Source organism: Macaca nemestrina, chromosome X (genome assembly GCF_043159975.1).
Source record: "Macaca nemestrina isolate mMacNem1 chromosome X, mMacNem.hap1, whole genome shotgun sequence".
Lineage (NCBI taxonomy): Eukaryota > Metazoa > Chordata > Mammalia > Primates > Cercopithecidae > Macaca > Macaca nemestrina.
In genome coordinates this window covers 49899436-49912424 of record NC_092145.1, presented here as the reverse complement: position 1 = coordinate 49912424, position 12989 = coordinate 49899436, and the positions used below count along the sequence as shown (strand labels likewise).

The window sequence follows — 12989 nt, the reverse complement described above, 5'->3', positions numbered from 1 at the left end:
CATATACATCAGGTATAACTCCCAATGCAATCCCTCCCCCCTCCCCCCTCCCCATGATAGGCCCGGGTGTGTGATGTTCCCCTTCCCGAATCCAAGTTATCTCATTGTTCAGTTCCCACCTATGAGTGAGAACATGCGGTGTTTGGTTTTCTGTTGTTGTGATAGTTTACTAAGAATGATGGTTTCCAGCTGCATCCATGTCCCTACAAAGGACACAAACTCATCCTTTTTTATGGCTGCATAGTATTCCATGGTGTATATGTGCCACATTTTCTTAATCCAGTCTGTCACTGATGGACATTTGGGTTGATTCCAAGTCTTTGCTATTGTGAATAGTGCCGCAATAAACATACGTGTGCATGTGTCTTTATAGCAGCATGATTTATAATCCTTTGGGTATATCCCCAGTAATGGGATGGCTGGGTCATATGGTACATCTAGTTCTAGATCCTTGAGGAATCGCCATACTGTTTTCCATAATGGTTGAACTAGTTTACAATCCCACCAACAGTGTAAAAGTGTTCCTATTTCTCCACATCCTCTCTAGCACCTGTTGTTTCCTGACTTTTTAATGATCGCCATTCTAACTGGTGTGAGATGGTATCTCATTGTGGTTTTGATTTACATTTCTCTGATGGCCAGTGATGATGAGCATTTTTTCATGTGTCTGTTGGCTGTATGAATGTCTTCTTTTGAGAAATGTCTGTTCATATCCTTTGCCCACTTTTTGATGGGGCTGTTTGTTTCTTTCTTGTAAATTTGTTTGAGTTCTTTGTAGGTTCTGGATATTAGCCCTTTGTCAGATGAGTAGATTGCAAAAATTTTCTCCCATTCTGTAGGTTGCCTGTTCACTCTGATGGTAGTTTCTTTTGCTGTGCAGAAGCTCTTTAGTTTAATGAGATCCCATTTGTCAATTTTGGCTTTTGCTGCCGTTGCTTTTGGTGTTTTAGACATGAAGTCTTTGCCCATGCCTATGTCCTGAATGGTACTACCTAGGTTTTCCTCTAGGATTTTTATGGTATGAGGTCTAACATTTAAGTCTCTAATCCATCTTGAATTAATTTTCATATAAGGAGTAAGGAAAGGATCCAGTTTCAGCTTTCTACTTATGGCTAGCCAATTTTCCCAGCACCATTTAAAAATAGGGAATCCTTTCCCCATTTCTTGTTTCTCTCAGGTTTGTCAAAGATCAGATGGCTGTAGATGTGTGGTATTATTTCTGAGGACTCTGTTCTGTTCCATTGGTCTATATCTCTGTTTTGGTACCAGTACCATGCTGTTTTGGTTACTGTAGCCTTGTAGTATAGTTTGAAGTCAGGTAGCGTGATGCCTCCAGCTTTGTTCTTTTGACTTAGGATTGTCTTGGAGATGCGGGCTCTTTTTTGGTTCCATATGAACTTTAAAGCAGTTTTTTCCAATTCTGTGAAGAAAGTCATTGGTAGCTTGATGGGGATGGCATTGAATCTATAAATAACCTTGGGCAGTATGGCCATTTTCATGATATTGATTCTTCCTATCCATGAGCATGGTATGTTCTTCCATTTGTTTGTGTCCTCTTTTATTTCACTGAGCAGTGGTTTGTAGCTCTCCTTGAAGAGGTCCTTTACATCCCTTGTAAGTTGGATTCCTAGGTATTTTATGCTCTTTGAAGCAATTGTGAATGGAAGTTCATTCCTGATTTGGCTCTCTGTTTGTCTGTTACTGGTGTATACGAATGCTTGTGGTTTTTGCACATTAATTTTGTATCCTGAGACTTTGCTGAAGTTGCTTATCAGCTTAAGGAGATTTTGGGCTGAGTTGATGGGGTTTTCTAAATATACAATCATGTCATCTGCAAAGAGGGACAATTTGACTTCTTCTTTTCCTAACTGAATACCCTTGATTTATTTCTCTTGCCTGATTGCCCTAGCCAGAACTTCCAACACTATGTTGAATAGGAGTGGTGAGAGAGGGCATCCCTGTCTTGTGCCAGTTTTCAAAGGGAATTTTTCCAGTTTTTGCCCATTCAGTATGATATTGGCTGTGGGTTTGTCATAAATAGCTCTGATGATTTTGAGGTACGTTCCATCAATACCGAATTTATTGAGCGTTTGTAGCATGAAGGGCTGTTGAATTTTGTCAAAAGCCTTTTCTGCATCTATTGAGATAATCATGTGGTTCTTGTCTTTGGTTCTGTTTATATGCTGGATTATGTTTATTGATTTGCGAATGTTGAACCAGCCTTGCATCCCAGGGATGAAGCCCACTTGATCATGGTGGATAAGCTTTTTGATGTGCTGCTGAATCTGGTTTGCCAGTATTTTATTGAGGATTTTTGCATTGATGTTCATCAGGGATATTGGTCTAAAATTCTCTTTTTTTGTTGTGTCTCTGCCAGGCTTTGGTATCAGGATGATGTTGGCCTCATAAAATGAGTTAGGGAGGATTCCTTCTTTTTCTATTGATTGGAATAGTTTCAGAAGGAATGGTACCAGCTCCTCCTTGTACCTCTGGTAGAATTCAGCTGTGAATCCATCTGGTCCTGGACTTTTCTTGGTTGGTAGGCTATTAATTATTGCCTCAATTTCAAAGCCTGCTATTGGTCTATTCAGGGATTCAACTTCTTCCTGGATTAGTCTTGGAACAGTGTAAGTGTCCAGGAAATTATCCATTTCTTCTAGATTTTCTAGTTTATTTGCGTAGAGGTATTCATAGTATTCTCTGATGGTAGTTTGTATTTCTGTGGGGTCGGTGGTGATATCCCCTTTATCATTTTTTATCGCATCTATTTGATTCTTCTCTCTTTTCTTCTTTATTAGTCTTGCTAGCGGTCTGTCAATTTTGTTGATCTTTTCAAAAAACCAACTCCTGGATTCATTGATTTTTTGCAGGATTTTTTTTGTGTCTCTATCTGCCTCAGTTCTGCTCTGATCTTAGTTATTTCTTGCCTTTTGCTAGCTTTTGAATGTGTTTGCTCTTGCTTCTCTGGTTCTTTTAATTGTGATTTTAGGATGTCAATTTTAGATCTTTCCTGCTTTCTCTTGTGGGCATTTAGTGCTATAAATTTCCCTCTACACACTGCTTTAAATGTGTCCCAGAGATTCTGGTATGTTGTATCTTTGTTCTCATTGGTTTCAAAGAACATCTTTATTTCTGCCTTCATTTCGTTATGTACCCAGTAGTCATTCAGGATCAGGTTGTTCAGTTTCCGTGTAGTTGAGCGGTTTTGATTGAGTTTCTTAGTCCTGAGTTCTAGTTTGATTGCACTGTGGTCTGAGAGACAGTTTGTTATAATTTCTGTTCTTGTACATTTGCTGAGGAGTGCTTTACTTCCAATTATGTGGTCAATTTTGGAATAAGTGCTATGTGGTGCTGAGAAGAATGTATATTCTGTTGATTTGGGGTGGAGAGTTCTATAGATGTCTATTAGGTCTGCTTGCTGCAGAGATGAGTTCAATTCCTGGATATCCTTGTTAACTTTCTGTCTCGTTGATCTGTCTAATGTTGACAGTGGAGTGTTGAAGTCTCCCATTATTATTGTATGGGAGTCTAAGTCTCTTTGTAAGTCTCTAAGGACTTGCTTTATGAATCTGGGTGCTCCTGTATTGGGTGCTTATATATTTAGGATAGTTAGCTCTTCCTGTTGAATTGATCCTTTTACCATTATGTAATGGCCTTCTTTGTCTCTTTTGATTTTTGATGGTTTAAAGTCTGTTTTATCAGAGACTAGTATTGCAACCCCCGCTTTTTTTGTTCTCCATTTGCTTGGTAAATCTTCCTCCATCCCTTTATTTTGAGCCTATGTATGTCTCTGCGTGTGAGATGGGTCTCCTGAATACAGCAGACTGATGGATCTTGACTCTTTATCCAGTTTGCCAGTCTGTGTCTTTTAATTGGAGCATTTAGTCCATTTACATTTAAGGTTAATATTGTTATGTGTGAACTTGATCCTGCCATTATGATATTAACTGGTTATTTTGCTTGTTAGTTGATGCAGTTTCTTCCTAGCCTAAATGGTCTTTACATTTTGGCATGTTTTTGCAATGGCTGGTACCGGTTGTTCCTTTCCATGTTGAGTGCTTCCTTCAGGGTCTCTTGTAAGGCAGGCCTAGTGGTGACAAAATCTCTAAGCATTTGCTTATCTGTAAAGGATTTTATTTCTCCTTCACTTATGATACTTAGTTTGGCTGGATATGAAATTCTGGGTTTAAAATTCTTTTCTTTAAGAATGTTGAATATTGGCCCCCACTCTCTTCTGGCTTGTAGAGTTTCTGCCGAGAGATCTGCTGTTTGTCTGATGGGCTTCCCTTTGTGGGTAACCCGACCTTTCTCTCTGGCTGCCCTTAAGATTTTTTCCTTCATTTCACCTTTGGTGAATCTGGCAATTATGTGTCTTGGAGTTGCTCTTCTCAAGGAGTATCTTTGTGGCGTTCTCTGTATTTCCTGGATTTGAATGTTGGCCTGCCCTACTAGGTTGAGGAAGTTCTCCTGGATGATATCCTGAAGAGTGTTTTCCAACTTGGTTCCATTTTCTCCCTCACTTTCAGGCACCCCAAGCAGATGTAGATTTGGTCTTTTTACATAATCCCATACTTCTTGCAGGCTTTGTTCATTTCTTTTTCTTCTTTTTTCTTTTGGTTTCTCTTCTCGCTTCATTTCGTTCATTTGATCCTCAATCGCTGATACTCTTTCTTCCAGTTGATCGAGTCGGTTACTGAAGCTTGTGCATTTGTCACGTAGTTGTCGTGTCATGGTTTTCATCTCTTTCATTTCGTTTATGACCTTCTCTGCATTAATTACTCTAGCCATCAATTCTTCCACTTTTTTTTTTCAAGATTTTTAGTTTCTTTGCGCTGGGTGCGTAATTCCTCCTTTAGCTCTGAGAAGTTTGATGGACTGAAGCCTTCTTCTCTCATCTCGTCAAAGTCATTCTCCGTCAAGCTTTGATCCATTGCTGGCGATGAGCTGCGCTCCTTTGCCGGGGGAGATGCGCTCTTATTTTTTGAATTTCCAGCTTTTCTGCCCTGCTTTTCCCCCATCTTTGTGGTTTTATCTGCCTCTGGTCTTTGATGATGGTGATGTACTGATGGGGTTTTGGTATAGGTGTCCTTCCTGTTTGATAGTTTTCCTTCTAACAGTCAGGACCCTCAGCTGTAGGTCTGTTGGAGATTGCTTGAGGTCCACTCCAGACCCTGTTTGCCTGGGTGTCAGCAGCAGAGGCTGCAGAAGATAGAATATTGCTGAACAGCGAGTGTACCTGTCTGATTCTTGCTTTGGACGCTTCCTCTCAGGGGTGTACTCCACCCTGTGAGGTGTGGGGTGTTAGACTGCCCCTAGTGGGGGATGTCTCCCAGTTAGGCTACTCAGGGGTTAGGGACCCACTTGAGCAGACAGTCTGTCCCTTCTCAGATCTCAACCTCCGTGTTGGGAGATCCACTGCTCTCTTCAAAGCTGTCAGACAGAGTCGTTTGCGTCTGCAGAGGTTTCTGCTGCTTTTGTTGTTGTTTACTGTGCCCTGTCCCCAGAGGTGGAGTCTACAGAGACAGGCAGGTTTCCTTGAGCTTCTGTGAGCTCCACCCAGTTCGAGCTTCCCAGCGGCTTTGTTTACCTACTTAAGCCTCAGCAATGGCGGGCGCCCCTCCCCCAGCCTCGCTGCTGCCTTGCCACGAGATCGCAGACTGCTGTGCTAGCAATGAGGGAGGCTCCGTGGGCGTGGGACCCTCCCGGCCAGGTGTGGGATATAATCTCCTGGTGTGCCTGTTTGCTTAAAGTGCAGTATTGGTGTGGGAGTTACCCGATTTTCCAGGTGTTGTGTGTCTCAGTTCCCCTGGCTAGGAAAAGGGATTCCCTTCCCGTTGCACTTCCCAGGTGAGGCAATGCCTCGCCCTGCTTCAGCTCTCGCTGGTCGGGCTGCAGCAGCTGACCAGCACCGATTGTCCGGCACTCCCTAGTGAGATGAACCCAGTACCTCAGTTGAAAATGCAGAAATCACCGGTCTTCTGTGTCGCTCGTGCTGGGATTTGGAGACTGGAGCTGTTCCTATTCGGCCATCTTGCTCCGCCCGCCTTCCTGATAATCTTTTGAAAATCCTTTTGAGAATCTTCTGCGAATCTTTTCTTCTTTACTCTCTTCCTTTCCAAATCTTCTCTATCCCTTAATTTTCATATGAAGATCCATTCTCTTCATAAAACTTTCCTCAAACCTTCCAGCCAATATTGACCTCTCCTTAGCCCATTTCTTTACCAACTATATATAGCCTTATAGTTCAAATGCTATATTCTATGTTCTATTCTCTATTATAGTGTGCTAATCCTGTGTTCATAGTCCTGTATTATAAATTGAGGGCAAAGATAAAGACTTTGCTTTCTTTCCCTTTAGTACCTAGCACAACCCTTGGAGTATAAAACATGGTTAATTTGTATTTTTGATCAATTATCCTAATGAAGATATCATTGCTTTATCATATTGTTTTGGAGGTTGCAGTGGAGAGTGGGGGATAATTCAGAGGTTTAGAAGATCCATGTCACTAAAAATGTCCATTAGGGTAATATTTCATTGAGAATTCCACTACAAAGCATATATGAGGATTTCCTATTTCTCAATTATACTTTAAAAATATATATTTCTTTATATTTACAAATTTATAAAAACCACCCAAAATAGTCCATTTGTTTCATCTTGTTGGAAAATGTAGTTGTCAAAATGTCCTATTTACAGTGAATCAATGGTGCACTAAATGTGCTGGGAAATGGATATTGTATGGATAGAGTAACAACCCAAGTAGGTACACTGTCTAATAAATGTTTACACACCGTCAAGTCTACAAACATTAAATATCATACATGATAGAATCTTTCTCATCCTGTAATTTATCTCAATTTTTCCATTACTTTCTTTCATTTTCTCTTCTAGCTTTACTCACAGACAAGCCTCCTAAGCCATTGTTCCCCATGGAGAATCAGCCAAGTGTTATAGATGTCCAGCTGGGTAAGTCCCCTCCTTGGAATAACACTTCCTAAACTTGCCCTCTCTTAACAGATGGGGAAAATTGCATGAACCAGGAAAGGTTTATTGCCACTGTTATTACATGCAAATCAATTTGTGTTCTGCTCATTTATAACCCTGGAGTTCAGTGCAATAGCAGTTTAAGGAAACTAGTTTGTATTGCATCAAAAAATGGTAATACTAATTAGTTACACTGGGTATTAAGTGTGCTGTATGACAGAGCTTTTTAACTCTGTGATTGATAGATTCATGAGTGTCTTGCATTGGTGATTGTTACAGAAAATTTTTCATACATGTCAGCCAAAATTTTTATTTGGACAGCATTAACTCCTGGAGACCAAGCATTTCTTAAAATAAAATACAGGCCTTTGGTTTAGCCTTTAAAATTATTTGATAATATTATTTTCAATATCACAATCCAGGGCCATTTAAAACTTGTTTTTAGGTTGGGATCCTGAATATTTATCAATCATATGATGTTGGGAAAAGTGACAAGTTGACTTATGAGTGCTACTGTCCTTGTACACACTCAAATAAGGACACAAGGTATTGCACCTCTTTTTAGAGATCCTACTGCTAATCCTTGTAATTTTAAGTACTGTAAGCTAAAAACTCAGAGACCTGCTAGGATCTCTTTCAAATTGTGGCCTTTAATTTAAATCATGCCCTTTAACATTTGCAAGATTTCATCTGTCTTAGATTTCATTCTAGTATTATAAATTTCTTCAATTTTAAACAGAAGAACCACAAGATAACTGAGTAAATATGCTTTAAATGTATTGGGCTTACACTGAATATATGATTTATTGATATTTGTGACCATAGTGGTCTCTATCCATTATACAGCCAGGGAAGACAAATTGATCCCAATTTTCACTCACTTAGAAAGGTTTTTGTTGTTATTTAATTTTTAATTATTGTGGGTACCTAATAGGTGTGTAAATTTATAGAGTACATGAAATTTTTTGATACAGGCATACAATGTATAATAATCACATCAGGGTGAATGGGGTGTCCATCACCTCAAACATTTATTCTTTCTTTGTGTTACAAACAGTCTGGTTATAATATTTTAGTTATTTTAAGATGCACAATAAATTATTGTTGACTGTAGTCACCCTGTTGTGCTATTAAATACTAGAACTTACTTATTCTAACTATATTTGCATGCCCATTAACCATTCCTACTTCCACCACACCCAAAACCTTCCTAGCCTCTGATAACTATCATTCTACTCTCTATCTCCATGAGTTCAATTGTTTTAATTTTTTAGTTCCCCAAAATAAGTGCGAACATGTGAAATTCGTCTTTCTGTGCATGGTTCATTTCACTTAATGTAATGGCCTCCAGTTTCATCCATGTTGTTGCAAATCACTGGATCTCATTCTTTTTTTATGACTGAATAGTATTCCATTGTGTATATGTACCACATTTTCTTTATCCATTTGTCTGTTGATGAACACTTAGGTTGTTTCCAAATCTTGGCTATTATGAATAGTGCTGTAATAAACATGGGAGTACAGATATCTCTTTGATATAATGATTTCCTTTCTTTTGGGTATATGCCTAGCCATGGGATTGCAGGATCATCTGGTAGCTCTATTTTTAGTTTATTGAGGAACCTCCAAACCGTTCTCCACAGTGGCTGTACTAATTTACATTCCCACTAACAGTGGACATTTGGGTTCCCTTTGCTCCATATCCTCTCCAGCATTTGTTATTGCCTCTCTTTTGGATGAAAGCCATTTTGATTAGGGTGAGACGATATCTCCTTGTAGTTTTTGGAAGTTTTGACTAAACTTTTGATCCTTATAATTCAACTGGAATTGTTGGAAACTTATTTATATCTTGAAAATAAGAGAGAGAAAATTGTATTCCTAATGTTCACTTTTCCAAAATGAAATATAGCAAATATTAGTTTTTAAATAAACCTAGCAATGTGAGTACCAAAGTTAAACATTTTAAACAAAACAAAAAGAAATTAATAAACATGTTGTTAAGAGTGGACTGTGGAAATGGTGAATATTTAGAAATAATGAAATATTAGACTGTGGCTCTTCTTATGTCCCCATATTGTTTTGCAGTCATTATATTTTGTTAGAGCCAAATCTAGATATGCTGATACCCTTACTGACCATATGATACATTTTACTAACATCTCTCTACCTCGAACTGGGATAAAAATATTCTAAGGGAACTTTGTGGTTCCAGGGGTTACATGGAACCATATGATGGTCTCATATCATTAGTTTCCATGGAAATTCAAGTGGATAAATTGTTTTCATACCAAAACACACATATATATAAAGCAACATTTGCATGATAAAATATACATGATAAGCCCAGGCGTGGTGGCTCATGCTTGTAATCCCAGCACCACTTTGCGAGGCCGAGGAGGGCAGATCACAAGGTCAGGAGATCGAGACCATCCTGATTAACACAGTGAAACCCCGTCTCTACTAAAAATACAAAAAAGTAGCCAGGTGTGGTGGCAGACACCTGTAGTCACAGCTACTCAGGAGGCTGAGGCAGGAGAATGGTGTGAACCCCAGAGGTGAAGCTTGCAGTGAGCTGAGATCATACCACTACACTCCATCCTGGGTGACAGAGTGAGACTCCATCTCAAAAAAAAAAAAAAAAGTGCTTGATAAGATTCACAAACAAAATGTGAGTAAATTTTATGTTTGTGGTCCCTGGAGGAATACCTTCTGTACTCTCCTCTGCTATTAGGCACACAACAGCAAAGTTTGAAAAGTACTGATCCAAAGCAAGGAGAAGGACCGTTGTAGAAGATACATTCCATTCAGATTCGCTGGGTGCAACACCTGTATGTACTGTTCAGGACATCTACAAGATGTGTACTTTGTATAAACCTGTATTCTAACATAGATATATATGCCAAAACACCCTACCAAATATTACCATCCTATAAGATTACTAAAATAATTTACTTCCAATTTACATTAGATGTAAGGATGAACTTTTCGGCTTTTAGTTTGTAACGCAGTTGGAAACAACTTTATTGACAGAAAGATGGAGACCTGCTTATTTTTCATCCCAGAAAGGCTGTTACTCTGAGATGTTAAACAACCATATAATTCAGAGAAAGAAAAGCAAAATCAGCCAAACTAGATCTTTGGCATTTCAAGGAGCACATGACTGATTAATTTTACGTGATTTTAACTCTTTCATGGATTTATTTAGTACCATTTATTCACAATTGGAAATCATTTTATAAGTTGCTCTTATACCTCAATAGTCAGCTGACATTATGAGCACTATAAATGTCAAAGAGCTCCTCTGTGTCAGTGGGAGTTCTGCAGTCAGAATCATGAAACATTAGAAAACACCAGGTGTAAAAAAGAGATACAGAGAGATAACTGGGACGATTGGATATCTCTGTCTATGTCTGGAAAACTTGCAGAATTCAGTAAGGTAATGAAAACTTCTGGAAATTGTTTTCCTTCAGTTTCTGAAGTTTATCAAACACATTCAGTTCTGGACATCCTAAAGCTAGAACTGAAATTAGAACTGCCAAGAAATACAAAAATCCAATCCATATGGCTAAACACATTATCAACTTTCAGTTTCCCAAATTCTATTACTTAAAATTTTAGACAACATTGTAGTAGATTAAAGTTGGCCATAGATTTTTGGCTACTCCTAATATCTAAACTTGAGTTTTCATTCTTCACAGTTGACCGATAGAGTGTGGTAAAAGTGATGTTCTGAAATTTTAGAGGCTGAGTCAAAAGAAACTTACAACTTCTGTCCCAGTGTTTTGGTCCACTCTGAAACCACCATGCTGTTTGAAGTTTAAGTTATATAGAGAGGCACTAGAGGATGAGACACAATATGGTGGGAGAGAGAGGTCAACTAGCACCAAGACACCAACATAAGTGAAGAAGATATCTTGGAAGTGGATCCTTCAGCTCTAGCTTCCCTGACTTATGCCATGTAGATCACAGACAAACCACTGAGCTGAACTCTTCTCAAATTTATGAGCCCAAAATTCACGAGCAAAGTAAAGTGGTTGTCATTGGCTATTAAGTTATGGGTAGTTTGTTAAGTAATTAGTAGATAACTTGAACAAACATTAATTAGTTTATCTAGAGCATTATTAATTTTATTTTTCCCATGGACAAGAATTTCATGCAGCAATTTTATGCAAAATGAGACACATTTTAGGAAATACTTGAGTATCAGCTTCAAGGTAGTTTTAGAAAACATGGTCTGGAATAAATGTTCATGTGTTCATTTGAGGGTTACACTCTGTTCTCAGTTCTGAATATTTCTAAAAGAAATTCAGTAAATGAAAAATTTCAGTAGAAATAAATACTTTTCATGCAGGGAGTTGGCATCAGTACAGATATTTTGTTATGTCTCTAGAGGAAAATAAACATCTTGACTTTCTCTCTCCTATAGTGTAAGCCATTAGTCATTTGCAAAGTTCTAGAAATTTACATACATTTTTGCTGACTTGGTGATGACAGTTTGGTTGTTGCTAAATTGTGTTCACCTTGTAATACTGAAAGAAGGTTAATTTTCACTAAATAACCATATATTTTGAGATGATAAACACATTCTTAACAAAATAATCTGAAAACTATTGCTCTCGCAAAAAAAGTCTATGTAACTACTAAAGTTCCCTGTGGTAATGTATGATATATAAAAGATAAAACAATGTACAACACACACATGCAAAATTCCAATTTGATCCTGTTATCCTTTATTTTTTCTCTCGCTGAAGGTAAATTTAGCTTTAAATTTGAGAAATAAACCTTGACTATACCAAGGCTAATTCTTTTCTTAGCAGTTGAAAAAAATATATTTTCAGTAATTTTTTCTAAGTAAAACAGCACTGTATTACAATATACAAAGTTATTTTACACCGTTAATACCAATTTATTAAAATATTGTAAGGACATGTGCCCCATTTGAAATATATTCATGCTACGTAGACCCTTTTTATAAACTACTTCTTTTCATGAGACCCAAATGCATGCTTTACAAACTGTAACACACTCCTGAAAGCTTTGAAAAAGTCATGAACACATTTGCATGAAAGATTTGAGATCTGCTATCTAATTTTAATTAAAGGTGAGTTTGAAAATGTGCTCTGTTCTTCTGACTGATGATGATAATTTTCTTTTCTTTTCTTTCTTTCTTTCTTTCTTTCTTTCTTTCTTTCTTTCTTTCTTTCTTTCTTTCTTTCTTTCTTTCTTTCTTTCTTTCTTTCTTTCTTTCTTTCTTTCTTTCTTTCTTTCTTTCTTTCTTTCTTTCTTTCTTTCTTTCTTTCTTTCTTTCTTTTTAAGATGGAGCCTTGCTCTGTCACCCAGGCTGGAGTGCAGTGGCATGATCTCGACTCACTGCAAACTCTGCCTCCCCAGTTCAGGTGATTCTCCTGCTCAGCCTCCCAAGAAGCTGGAATCACAGTCACGTGCCACCACGTCCGGCTAATTTTTGTATTTTTAGTAGAGATTGGGTTTCGCTGTGTTGGCCAGGCTGGTCTCAAACTCCTGACCTCAGGTGATCCACCCGCCTCGGCCTCCCAAAGTGCTGGTATTACAGGTGTGAGCCATAGAGCCTGGCCGATAATTTTCTTTTTGGCAGTTTCTTAAAACTTAAAATAAGCTAGACAGCATTATGCAGAAAACACATATAAACATTTACTTTCTCTTTTTGTGTGAATCAAAAAGGAGGCCTGGGGGACCTAAGGTAGATCAGAAAAACTCAGACAAGTAGAACAGTCCAAGCTAATTGGGTTACTTTGGATGTTTCAAAAAGCCAGTAGTTCATCTCTAGGCAAATGTGATCCAGTATAAAAGATTCTTTTTTTCTATTCTCATTCAGAATTTATTTTATTTTTACAGGCTATTCAAATTCATATTTCATGAGTGTGTTATGTGCTATTGGCTCAAACTTTCTCCATGTGTGTAAGAAGTGTTAATCTTCATCAGAAATCAATTTCCCTAACATATCACTTTCTACTGAAAATTATATC

General features: G+C 38.0%; 1 protein-coding gene across 2 annotated transcripts in view; it reads left to right on the top strand.

Annotated features, from left to right (window-relative positions):
• Positions 1 to 12989, top strand: part of LOC105499700 (interleukin 1 receptor accessory protein like 2) — a 1280649-nt gene that overhangs the window by 985456 nt on the left and 282204 nt on the right. For both annotated transcript variants that reach the window (XM_011772467.3, XM_011772468.3), the window contains one exon: positions 6892 to 6966. In XM_011772467.3, the coding sequence (XP_011770769.1) occupies positions 6892 to 6966 (75 nt within the window). The remainder of the gene's footprint in view (positions 1 to 6891; positions 6967 to 12989) is intronic.